Below are 13,461 nucleotides of genomic sequence, written 5' to 3'. Positions count from 1 at the left end.
TCAATCCTAATGTAAACCGATTACTGTGCATGCTCTTCATGGTCGAAAAAAATCAAGAATCGGTTTATTCGATAGGTCAATAAAAACCGATTCTGGGTGTAATCAGAGTTTTGATTTGTCAAAAACGATGATTTAAAGATGTAAATCAATAAGATAAGAAGATGGGTTGATGGAGATTTACCTTCTTCTTGGTTGGATCGAAGATCGTCGGACTATAGGATGAAAAAAAATTTGTTTAGGGTTTTGAGAAGTTGGAAAGTTTATGATAGAAATGGAAAGATTTTTTAGGTTTAGGTTTTTTTGATTTTGGATTTATTGAAAATAGAAATATTAGAATTTATATGAGTAAGTTTTAGAAATTAATGTGGGGGTAAATTAGTATTTTTATAAGATTTGGGTGCCTAGAGTAATTTGGGGTGTGAGAAGGAAAAACCTATAGACCTCAATTAAGTGGTCTAGGCCCCAATTTAGCCAGGCAATAGAAACCATATTGGCTTACCTCTGTGGTGCTCCAAATTCAAAAAATTTATTTTGAAACGAGCTTGGATCGGCAGTTAACTACTACGGTGGTTCAAGAGAGGCTTCCCAATGGTTGGTCCTCGGATGGTTCGGATTTGATGCGCCCAATCCGTTTGTTTTTTTTTTCCAACATGTAGTTTATTGTATGTTGACGTGTGAAGCATCCATTTATCGTTAGTTTCCACACCAACTTATCTTCAACAGAACTAGGAATTCGCATACCCATTATCAAGTCAGCAGTTTGAGCATCAAAAATATACCGTACCAATTCAGAGTTACATTGTCTTCTATATTGAAGCATAAGTTCTTGCACCCACACGTAAGTTTCACTATCTGCCACTTTTTCTCTCGGTATTGGTGGACTGTCAGGACCCATAACCCAAATATCCAGCCAGATTTTTATTTTATTTCCTCTTCTTAGTCTCCAATGACTATTTTGTTTTATGAAACTAATCTGCTTGTGTATGCCGTTCCAATCCCATGAGCAGTTCGATCTGACAGTAGCATGAAGCATGCTAGTGCATGGGAAATAATTAGCCTGGATATCCTTTACCCATTGTGCATCTGTATTTGTGCAAACTCTCCAAGCTGTTCTGACCAATAGAGCTTGATTTAGAACCTTCAGGTCCCTGAAACCTTGGCCACCAAAATTCTTACGCAGTCCTAGTTTTTTTTCCAGTAAATAACATACATACCATTTTTTTCTTCAAAACCCCACCAGAAATTCCTTTGTACAACTTTTATCTTATTGATTGTATCAATCGGTATTTGAAGGCAGCTTATAGAATATGCTGGGATTGTGTTTGTGGCAGTCTTTATCATTAACGAATTACCACATTGAGACATAGTTTTACCATCCCAAGCTGAAAGTCGGTTCTTTACTCTATCCAACAGATGAGAGAAACACTCCTTCTTTTCCTCCAAATAATGAGAGGTATTCCCAAATATCTTGTATTTGACTGCATCTTGGGTACCTTCAATCTTCTAGTTAAAATTCTACAGAATCTCCGAGGGACTTGAGCACTGAAATACACGTTGGATTTGTTGAAGTTAACCATCTGGCCTGATGCTCTTCCGAAATCTTCAATAATTTTCAGCACATTATGAAGATTAACCTTCAAGAATAGTAAGCAATCATCCGCGAAAAATAGATGCGAAATAGATGGAGTCCCTGGTGCTATTTTAATTCCTTCAATTTTTTTCATATGTTGAACATGATACAATTGCCTAGAAAAAAATTCCATGACGATAATAAAAAAATAAGGCGAGAGGGGGTCACTTGCCTTCTACCCCCGCGTTGGTTGATATGCGGCACACGGAGCACCATTTAGAAGTATCAAAAATTTTGTAGTACTAATACACTGCATAATAAGACTGCACCATTCTTGGCAGAAGCCCATTTGAATCATTACATTCTTAAGAAATGACCACTCAAGCCGATCAAAGGCTTTTGACATATCCATCTTTAAGGCTAAACACTTTGCATCTTCATTCTTGCTTTTTAGTATGCATTATTTCTTGAGCTAATTGAATATTATCTGAAACCTGTCTTCCCGGGACATATGCTGCTTGTAGAGGGGAGATTATTTTTCCCATTAACTTCTTCATTCTAAATGACATAATCTTGAATATTATTTTATAAGAGGTGTTACATAATGCAATAGGTCTTCGATCTGATGGAAACTGCTTGTTTCCTGTCTTTGGGATTAAAGACACATTGGTAGCATTTAAACTCTTAAGTATATAACCTGTACGAAAGAATTGTTGCACCATTTCATTCACATCCATCCTATAATATCCCAATGAGATTTCAAGAACTCTGGTGGAAAACCGTCTGGTCCAGGTGCTTCCCAAGATTTCATACTTTTTAGAGTTTTGAAAACTTCAGTGTCATCCGGAACTCTCATAAGATCATTATTATCAACATTTGTTATAACGTGGGGGATACACTGTAAGATTTGATCATTCCTCCGTTTAGGTTTTATCCCGTTTGGGTTTTTCCTGCCAAGGTTTTAATGAGGCAATGTCGTAGTAATTTGGTGCCATCTTAGTGGAGTCTTGTAATTATATATTTGGTTGATTTACACCATACTTACGCCACCACATTTTCATTTCCCTTCCCACCTCTTCGCGTCCTCTATTGCTTGATGATCCACACAATTAGTGTAATAACTTAAATTTAATACTTGTAGTTATGAGGATGAATCTTACATTTATTATCCTTTCTTGTGGTTGTATTAGCCAATAAACGAGGGTCACTCTCTTTGTGATGTACACCATTTTCCAGTGATAAGAAACTATCTCTTTTTATTTTTTTGGTACAATAATTCATTTATTAATTTGATATCTAACAACTTTTGAGATTTTTTCTCTAATTTTAAGAAGAAAGAAGATAAAACAGAGAAAAAGCAATTTTCACATTGTTCCAAGAGCATCTCTAATGAGAGTTTGGAGATAGACCTGGCAATGGGCTGGGTTAAAGCCGGTCTTAGGCTAGTTGGACGGATTACAGGTTGATAAAAACCAACACTAGCTCGTACTGTTTATAATTACGGGTCAGATATGTCAACCCTAAACCCTAAGTAGGATGGCTCTGGCGGGTTGCAGGTTGACTCTGGCAATACCATCCACGTGAATTTCTGTTACGGGTCAGATATGTTGTGTAGTTTTATGAGATAAGAGTAGAACCAACGCTCTACGTGGTGTTGTGCTGTTACAAAATTTAAATTTAATAAGATTTTAATTTTACAACATTTTGGGAGATATCAGTTATAAGTTTTAGTATGATATCCTAAAATTAACAATTCCGATGAAGGTTGACGGATAATCCATGAGTTGGCTCATTTTATGACGGGTTCATAAAGGATAACCCTAACCCGACTTGCTTTTGCAACGACCCGACCCGATCCGGGTCTACATGGTCCGGATTAAGGTTAATCCAACAGGTTGTAAGTTGCTAGGTTCAAGTGAAAACTTCAAAGATAAATATGATGCGTGAGGTAGTTATTCGAATGTCAGTTATTGGTCTTTTGATTTTAGAGATTCCCTTAAAAGATGTAAACATCCTAATCATCAAAAACTAAAATTATTGATTAAAAAATTGATTATTTAAGTTTCAAATCAGTGGTTTAAAATATCATTTATGTTTGGAGATGGATTCTTTTTCACATCTTTAAATTAGGAAATTTTATTTCACACACATCATATGCACATTAAGTTACCATCAAAGATACTCTAAAAACCGATGATATCTCCTGTGGATAATGTTCACCTTCAGAACATATCATAAATTTTGGACCAAAATAGCAAAATCCTTTTCAAAAAGACCTTAAAGCACTTGGAACCGGTCAACATGACAAAATCCACACATATCTTCTTCTTTTTTCGGTTGGGTTAAAACCCAAAGGCCATATTAAAATTTAAACCCCCAAAAAATCTATTACCTCCGAATAAAACCAAACAAAGCAGGTAGGTAGAAAATAATTTTTAAATCTCCAAGAGGTCTACTACTACCTACAAACAAACCCAGACATGTTTGATAGTAATAGAAGAAAACATTGAGGTTGAAAATGAGTATAACTGTGAATGATGAATTGTCTTACATGAACAAGTTGATTTAAGAAAAATGGCAAAAAAAGATTCTAAATAAATTAATTTCATGATACAGAAAACGATTCTGTGAATTCTACAAATGAAAAGATTCACTCAGAAACATATAGATGCAACTCCTACAAAGGCCTTTTAAGGAGGAATTGGTTCACTCGCATTCTTTTTGACAGCTCTACAATGTGATTAGTTAATACTGGTAAAGTAAACTGAAATATAAGTTCATAAGTGGCGCCAGGCAAGCGAAAAAGAACTGATCGACCACCTTCGTGTGTCGATCTTATTCTTTTTACTCGTCAAAATGATCTGTCCGGATCGTCTTATCCGTGGGATCTTTTGAGGCTTCTTCTCTTGTTCACAGCTACAGAAGCCTGAGATGTGCAGTATCATTCAGTCTCTTTATTTGCCAACCTGTTCTTACTGAATGTTGTAATACAGTGACTGAGGAATCATCAACACAGATCTTTTGCAGCATCAATGGGCCGCACCCTAGTATCCCAGTGATGAGACACTTAATAGGCAGTGCATGGGTGAAAACACCAATGGAAAAAGATGAGCTTCTGACATTCCCATCTTGAAGTGAATGGTCTAGGTTGTTTGGTTCATTTGGAGAACCCTCGTCCTCGTTTTCATGATCTCCAATTTTTGTTACATACTGTAGCCTGCTTTTACCTGATTTTTTCCTTGTAAGACCTTGCCGTTGCCTATAAAGCAGATCTGATTGTGATGATGGAACGCCTGGTCCATCTCGGTCATGGAATGAATTGGGCAAAAAATGCGAGTTTTGAGGGGAAAATGGTTTACCCTCGTTCTGTTGGCGCATTGATATATCCCTCAGTCTCTCATCCAGTTTAAGAACTGTAACATTAAGGAACTGCATCATTCGGAATTCTACATGCCTAAGTGATTCTCCTGACGGTGCACAAAAATCAGGCTGGAATCTATCAATTATGTTCATTGTGTCTTGGGTGTATATCTCTGATTGAAGACATCCCTCCCACTGACCCTGACTCATCTCGGTAAGCTCATCTAGGTATTGTATTCGTTCCTCCGTGAAATTCAGTTCCTGCAGAATTCAGCATAAAGACAATCAGAAAGTTTATACACCTGACTCGATTCAAATCTAGAACAAATTTGGCCAGTGAAATCATAAACGATATATCAAATGTCATAACCAGCATCAGAAAGACGACCATATTGGGCATCAAATATGTAGATTTGGCCTTATCCCCAAACATGCACTCTTACCTAAAAACATCACTTTTTCTAAAAGCAATGCTCAGTCAATGGAGCAAAGCACTTAGTCGGTTTGGAACACCTGCATGGATGCTTCATATGTGGACCATGACAAACAATTGGAATTTCTAATATGTTGATTGATCCCATAGGTGGCCCAAGGGATCTTAACCTGAGATTGGGTCAAATGTGCCTTTGATATGATAACATGGCCTTACATTCTGCAATGGAATGGATGAAAGAGATTCGCAACACCTTCTTTTGGGTTCATAGTGATAGTCAGCAGTTGGTGGCAGCATGTTCAAGATCAGTTGCAGATGCCAATAATTTAAACTGGAGAGCTCGAACTAATCTATGAAAGCATCACCTTCGTATCTAATTTCTACCACTTTTTAATTTATCCTATCCATACATTAAGCAGAAATGCCAAGGAAGCTAAGGTTTCTACTGATATTTTGGATTGTAACCTTAAAAGCTTTATTTTCTTTCGTATTAGACATGAGTCTCTCACCCGTGTTTCTTCATATGTATTTGCTAACTTTACATAAAATTTGCTCAGTATCAACATTTATCACCACACATATCGAAAGGTCAAATAACTCAGTAATTAAGTCGAAAATATAAAATTAAGATGGGGCATAATTCTCTCCATCTGTGTTTCATTTACAGCAATACAGCATACTTTACTCAAACTGTTACACAGTCCAAGCTTGCCATTTGATACCGCCAAATTAGTTTTAAAATATGAACCAAAAGAATCAGGTGATCAAACGACCAAAATTCACTTATCAATTTCAGTGGGTGAACTGGATACCATATATGATGGATTTATAATCATTATCAGATAAACACCCTTATTGGGATAGCTCAATCCTATAAAGAAAACAATTCAGCATCCACTAGTTTCATATATCAAATACAATGTCATCAACTGCATCAGCATAAATCCTCACTACCAGCCACCTATGACTCCAAAATCTATAGAACACAATAACACCCCATCCTGGTTTTCCAAAACATCCACATTTTCTACCCACTAAAGAGAATTTTCATATTTGTGCCCTGTCACCTTAATCTAATTCTCCCTATCTATCCTTGGCTTACAGATAACCAAATTATTCCTAAGACTACACAAGAATAAAGATTTAAGCTGTAATTGAGTGGCATCCAGTGTGTTTCTAATATAATTACAAATTAATTTCTGAATCTACGAAATTGAAATAAAAAATCAACAGTAGAATGTACTACTTACCCTGGAAACTGAGATAGCAGTAGTCCGAGCTCGATCCAACGGAGAACAATAAACCTCATTAAATCTCACCCCTTGAGAATTAAGAAAAACCGATAAAGCTCTCCCTTGCCGTTTCCCATTAGGTGTCAAACTGGATTCTGGCCATCTCCCTGGAACCAAATCTGATCTCAAATTCAGTCCACATTCACCATGACAAATCAAAAAAACCTCAGTAACACCACATCTATCTTCATCTATTAGTCCATCAGATGAATAACTCCTTGAAAATGCCTGTTGCTGTAATGACGGTGGTGGCGGTGGTGGTGGTGCTAATACATTATATGGATCCCATACTTTAATTGATGGTCCTAACCTTGGTGTACCTATTGTTGATAGCTGTGGTGATAATGGTGATGCTGATGCATGACATGGTAACATTTCTGGTTCTTGTTGTAATACTTTCTTCATCAACGATGGATTATCTAATAGTTCCTCACTTTCCCTTCCTAATCCATTTATCCCTCTTCTTCTACCATTGTTTTCTTCGTGTTCTCGTTCTTCTTCTCCTTCTTCTTCATCTTCCTCGTCTTCTAATTGCGATGACTGATTAGATCCCATTTATCTATATCACTGTCTAGGCGATGCTTTCTGATACTGCAATGACTACGGTTGCAAATTTAGAGGTGGACTCCTCTTTCAGCAAGGAATTGTGGAATCGAAGAAGGTCTAGATCTGGTTTAGGATACTGTTTTCAATGTCTAGATTTACTTTTTCTAAAGCTAAGAGTGAAAAAATGTGAAGTTATGTCCCCAATGTGAACTCAACTGAGATGGGATTTTCTTTCTTTCATACACTGTCGGATTTGGACGTGTTCTTCTTCCTTGTACATCAGATCTTATGAAGAAATGAAAGTATTTTCTAATGGGAGTGGATCCTTGACGTAAGTTTAATCTCACACGTAAGCCTATCCGACGGTTCTCATAGGTTCTTCAAACCCAACCGGCAAACCGAGCGCTAGAGTCTTGACCGACCGGTAGACTGTCGTTCGCATGGTAATCTCTTGGTGTGAATTCTTTGCCAGTTCCCGTGCACAAGCCAAACAAGTTGGTTTGTCAATTATGCACCCACTACGAGCATGTCAAGATGGCAAAAATTATTGGCTAAGTGGCAAATATATCTATTCTTCGCCAGGTGTATATAGAATCTATTGACCGCTAACTAGCGCTCGCTAGCCATTACAATGCGAGTGATACGGAGACCATTGCTCGGCGCTATGTTTGTCGTTCAGTGCTCAACATCCAACGGTCACAAATTCATCCCCTTATAATTTATACTCATTTCAAATCATTACCTCCTCCATACTTCTCATAATTTCACACCTCTTCCATTTAAGTCTGTTCAAAACGAATAGAGTCATATAAAACACACGCTGCCAACCATCTTTGTCTCACAAACCATCTCAAAACTCTTATAATTTTTCGTAATATGAATTCTAACATTGCTGAGTTCATAGAAAACCAACATGCCACCGAAAATCAAAGATGTATTAACCGCGTCAATGTGGGATTACATATTTCAGATACTCCAAGAAAAAGGCGACCTGTGAAATTTATTTTTATTGAAGATGAATGCATTTACAAGAATTGTTTTTTTTTACTCTACCTTCTATGGATGGTACACGAAAACAAGGCGGGTCATCATGGGAAAACATATTTCAGAATTTTCAAGATGAAAAATGAACCTCTATAATCATGATGCGAGCAAGTTGAGTGGTCACTTCTTTATATCAATATGAAATGGTGAAAGCCTGATGTCAGATGGACATGAAGAAAGATGTCAGATGGAGTGGATATTCATGAACGAAAAAGATACCGATTATGAAAGTTATTGTGAGATCTTCAAAGTGATGCCCAAATATAATCCAGTCTTGTTATTTAGGGGTTGTTTGGTAACCATTATTATAATGTATTATCAACCCATAATCCATTATATAGTTCATAATGGATTATATATGTGTTTGGTAACCATTATAATAATTGATTATTTTAATCATAATTGAAAAAATCCATTATTTTCAGAAACAGAAACAAGTTGTTTTTAAAACTTATTATAATGAATTATTTTTCTTAATAAAATTGAGTTGGGTTTTTTCTTCTTATTTTCTCTAAACTATCAAGAGAGAGCTAAAAAACAATAAGAGATTTAGAAAAAAACTCCTAGATCATTGATTTTTCAACTCTTTTTTGAGAGTATTTTTCAAAGGTAATCAATTATTTGAGAAAGGTGTTTGTGAAAATTTATTATAAGAATGATTATACTAAAATCATTCTATTTATAATTGTCTATAATCATAAATAGATAATCATAAATTTTACCAAACAAGGCCTAAGTAAAATTTTAATTTCTTAATTCTCAATTTTAGTCTAAATTAAGCTATAATTTTTCTTAATTAAATGTGAGTTTAGCTAAATATAAATTTTAATTAAATATCGGTGAATTAAAAATATAAGGTTAATTTTTAACAATACTTCTTGTTTCAAGTCAAATTTCTGAATTCATTAACAACTATGCTTTTCTACAAGATATAAACTTTTAACAAAATAACAATAATGTATCTTTTTACAAGATATTAACTTGGACAACAAAAACTTAAATAAATACTTCAATAAAAATCTCTGACAATCTTTGATCTCCTAGTTTTTTTCATTTGAAGAAACTTTCACTAGATGCGTTCTTGAGGAGATTTTCCTTAGTTCTTCTAACTAGTATGATTAACTTTCAACTTTTTCTTTGTCTTTGCGTTGATTTTCCTTGTATTGAACTCTTCTTTGTCTTTTAGATAGATGTTTGACTAGGTTAAAATCCAAAACTTGAAGACTTCTTTGCTTTTTACCAATTTCTTTATAACTATTACATATGTTGATCACAACAACTTCAAGTACTACTCCGAAAAAATCAAGTTGGGTTTTAAATTCTGCCATTTGAACATTTTTGAAAATAAATTTTGAGATTAAGAAAAAAAATTATGTAAAAATTTTAGTGTAAGAAATCAAATTTGAAAATCACTATTTATAGGTGACAGAGAAAGAGACATTGGAGTTAAAGTCTCCACCAAGCGACATAAACTAAACCACCAATGATTAAGACTCTACCATTGGTGCTTTAGACTTGATCACTTGATACAAAGTCTACAACTCCATTATTTTCTTATAGTGGTGCGGCTAGTTTGCCAGGCCAGCTGGTATAGAAAATGAAATATTTGTTATACCACATTAAGAACATATATTGTATCTTCTTCTCTCCTAGTTTTTGGTTATTCTAATGTAATTTGTACTTTTTCTTATATATAACGAGTCTCACTGAATATATTGTGATAGATAAAATCTTAAAAAGACCCCACCAAAAGTATCTAATTAGTTTTCTTCACAAAAATGTTTCATGGACTGAGAGTTTTGAACAAAACCAAAACCGAAACACACATAAAACAGAGCCCTTGCTAACCTCGGAGGACCCACTGACTAAATTTTGAGAGTCAACTTTTGACGTGTCCAAAAATCTTGATCTCTCTAAAATTGTTGTTTTCTTTATTAATAAGGGTCTGACCAAACAAAACTGAATACATTACTTTAGTAAAACTCATGATTTTATGTTAATGGAAAATACCTGTCACTTAACATGATAAGTTTGTGTTCTATACCTAAATACATTTTTTTTATTTTTGTAATTGTTTGTTAAAGCAGCGGTCTCTCGAACTTGCACGTTTAGCTATCTCAAGTTTGTTATCAATATTATATGCACAAAACAATATCTTGGTTTCTAGTCTACCAAAGTCAAGTCTCGTGTTGTGATACAAAAACAACTGACAATCAAATTGGAAGAAGGACAATGTAAATGGAAGAATAAATCTCAAATCCACAAGGGATTGAGCCAATTCTGGTTCTGAAAGAACACAGCCACAGGGTTTTTCTTTTTGACTTTTCTTAATGAGAAGATAATACTCTTCTCTTACACAATTAATACCAATAATCGAACTTAGATAAGACCCAACGGATTGGACACACGTGTCACAATCTGACTGACTGACTGACTGCTAACAAATCAAATGAGAAAGGAGATTTAGTAAGGCACCCATCTGAATTACTAGAAGCAGACCCTCAATTGGTTTAACAATCACACTGTGACATCTCGAACTAAGAATTAGAGTATGGTATTTGAGTATCAGATATCACTGAATAACCCTTGAAGATTGAAGACTGAAGATCAAACGAAGATATTTGAAGAGCTTCATCGACAAAGAGGTATGTGAAGATTGAATCATCCTATTTACTCACGACATTTACCATTCTATCTTAGGAGACTATATCATATGATTTTAGTAGATTTAATATTGTAAAAATAAAAAAATAATTCAAGTCAAGCTTCTCTTGATAAATCTCTCGAAATAGGATTCAATCGATGAATATCCTACACATTGAAATTCTTGGTTAAGAACAATTTATTGTTCAAAAGCTATTTGTGTTCAAGTTGATCATTTGGAAATTGTCCAAGCAGTGATACTAATTATCTGTAGTGACTGGGAATATTTCAAATTGTTTAAATAGATTTCCTGAAGTTACTAAAATTATGGACACATGGTAGGTAGGCATACCTAGTACGCGTACCCTAGTGATCTGAGTTCCGGAATAAGGTAGGTACCCATACCCAGTATGCGCACCCTAAGGTTATGAATTTGTGAATGGGAGGGAGGTATGCATACCTAGTACCCGTACCCATGAGATCTTAGTTCGTGAATGGCTACGGGTATACATACCAAGTACGCGTACCCCAATATCCTGATTTCACGGACTGGACTATATGTATGTGTACCCCTACATATACCTTCCCGGTATCGAACTAAGCAGATTCTCATAAACTCTTTCACCAATACGTTTGGCATTGATACAATTCTCATAAATACTTCTAAGACAACCTTGTTCGCTAAATCACTTTGTGTTTGTGAATCTTGGTTTAAGTCTTGACTGTTAATGGGCATGATTTACGTTTGTAAGTTTATAAGGCATATTTGCGATGGACTATCATTGTACACGGGTCCAGATCCCTAGACCATAGTGTCTATTTTTCTGTGTGATTTCGAGGTGAACTTCTCACATGCTTATATAAATTCCTAATAAGAATTTCATCTAAACTGAGAAAGTGTTTGCTTGAATCTCAAAGTATCTTAGCTTGAATTTCATCTATACTGAGAAAGTGTTTTCACGCGACATTTATAATTCCTCCAAAATGTTTGCAATGTCTTGCTTTCATACTTAGGATTTTAATTTATTAATTAAAAAAAGCAGTATTTCCATTTCGGAAAATCCATTGCAAACCATTCATCAAAAAAGAAAAAAAATCTACCTACTCAAAATTCCAAAATAAAACCATAAAAATTCGGGTATTTCAAAGACACATAAAAATCCTCAAAACCTGTTACTTAGAAAAATCCTCGAAGATTGGTTTAGCGCTTTCTGCATCTGTCCAAGAGTTCCAGTTACAAGCCTCAACTCATCGAATATCCTTTCAACTTCATGTCTAGCCTTGGAGACCGCCTCTAAGTCAGAACATACGTCTACTTCCTTCAAATTTTTCTGAGTGACTCACATATGACAACGAAGCCATCCAACGTTAAGCTTAGTTCTCTCAGCTTCATCCAAGACACCATCCCAGTCCCAGAGCACTACTTCGGTAATTTCTCTACGATTAAGAAAAATCATCTCATGTACGGTCGACAATAACATGGATACCTTCCCTTCGGAGTACGGTAGTTTTCATAACTGTCTACAAAGAAGTGGCCGAACTTCTTCCACACCTTGGTATACAACTCAACCTAGGTCGAAGGGACGGTGAAGCCTCCAATGCATATATGTTCAGGCCAGATTCTATCAAATTTGAAATCAGAGACAACTTCATCATTCAGATACTCAATTGGTGCACTTTGTATCACATTGGCATCATGTACAACATCACCACTTGGAGCGCTATCCTCAACAGGGATTTCAGAAGTATCCCTCTCATGAATTTGGATTTGAAAGACACGTCATTAGAAATTTCACTCCAAGTCCCCTTCCACAAGATGTTTCGGGTCATACCTCCGCTGAAAATTCATAAGAGTGTTATAATTAGCTAAAAAATGATTTAAGCATGGAGATTCAAGTATAAGTTATGGAGTTCATTAAACATGTTCATTAGAATCTTATCTTCATTAAAAACCTTTTTGGGGAATGTCATATAGTTTAGAAAGGTTACTGGTCGTTTTGCAAGACCTCCGTCAGAAACGTTTTGGCATTGCCTTCCGGAAGAACTAAAACTGTTGCTAATTAGTGAGGAGTTTGAGGATGGGTTATATACCATGGGTGTATACATAACATGCTAAAAAGGCGCTATGTGGGATGAACGATCTCTAAGTGGCAATCAAAGCACCCGACTACATAACAATTGGAAACCTATAAAATTCTTCCTGGAAAAGTTCTGAATTCTTGGTTTTAGGTCCCTTTTCACCTATCAAATGGACTCCAATTCAGGAAATTCCTTTGGGAAAATAGCACCTTCCTCATAGCTAAAGAATGAGAGGTCAACTACCTCATTCCGACTCCGGACGAAGATTTTATGGTCGTTATGGTAATATGACCTGAGTTTGAATTTTTATGACAACGAAATTCGCCAATTTTTTTCATGAAATCAAGTACGTATATAAACAATTGGTGGTTAAGGGTTACATTCATGTCACTATGGGTTCAAGACAAGAGGGTAAACTTACTTGGAGCTGCAACAAGTCGTTAGGAGCAGTTGGTCCCACCTCATGTCATGACTCACCACCAAGTTCTTCATAT

At 35.6% G+C, this 13,461-nt stretch overlaps 1 protein-coding gene across 1 annotated transcript; it reads right to left on the bottom strand.

The window, feature by feature from the left end:
- Positions 1–4,145: 4,145 nt before the first annotated feature.
- LOC113362775 lies at positions 4,146–7,470 on the bottom strand. Its single transcript, XM_026605270.1, has 2 exons — positions 6,614–7,470; positions 4,146–5,191 (listed from the first exon to the last, which is right to left on the bottom strand). The coding sequence occupies exons 1-2, from the start codon at positions 7,208–7,210 to the stop codon at positions 4,487–4,489; spliced, it is 1,302 nt and encodes a 433-aa protein (XP_026461055.1). The 5' UTR covers positions 7,211–7,470; the 3' UTR covers positions 4,146–4,486.
- Between the last annotated feature and the right edge of the window lie 5,991 nt (positions 7,471–13,461).

This window comes from Papaver somniferum, chromosome 4, assembly GCF_003573695.1.
Source record: "Papaver somniferum cultivar HN1 chromosome 4, ASM357369v1, whole genome shotgun sequence".
Classification (NCBI taxonomy): domain Eukaryota; kingdom Viridiplantae; phylum Streptophyta; class Magnoliopsida; order Ranunculales; family Papaveraceae; genus Papaver; species Papaver somniferum.
Note: the sequence above shows the minus strand (reverse complement) of the source record. Positions and strands in the feature narration are given on the sequence as shown.

Bases quoted from the DNA above. Each gene is read 5' to 3' on its own strand.
- LOC113362775 (XM_026605270.1), bottom strand. From the start codon at position 7,210: ATGGGATCTAATCAGTCATCGCAATTAGAAGACGAGGAAGATGAAGAA. The intron at 5,192-6,613 runs GTAAGTAGTACA...TGAATTCTGCAG, and splicing joins CTGCTATCTCAGTTTCCAGG to GAACTGAATTTCACGGAGGA.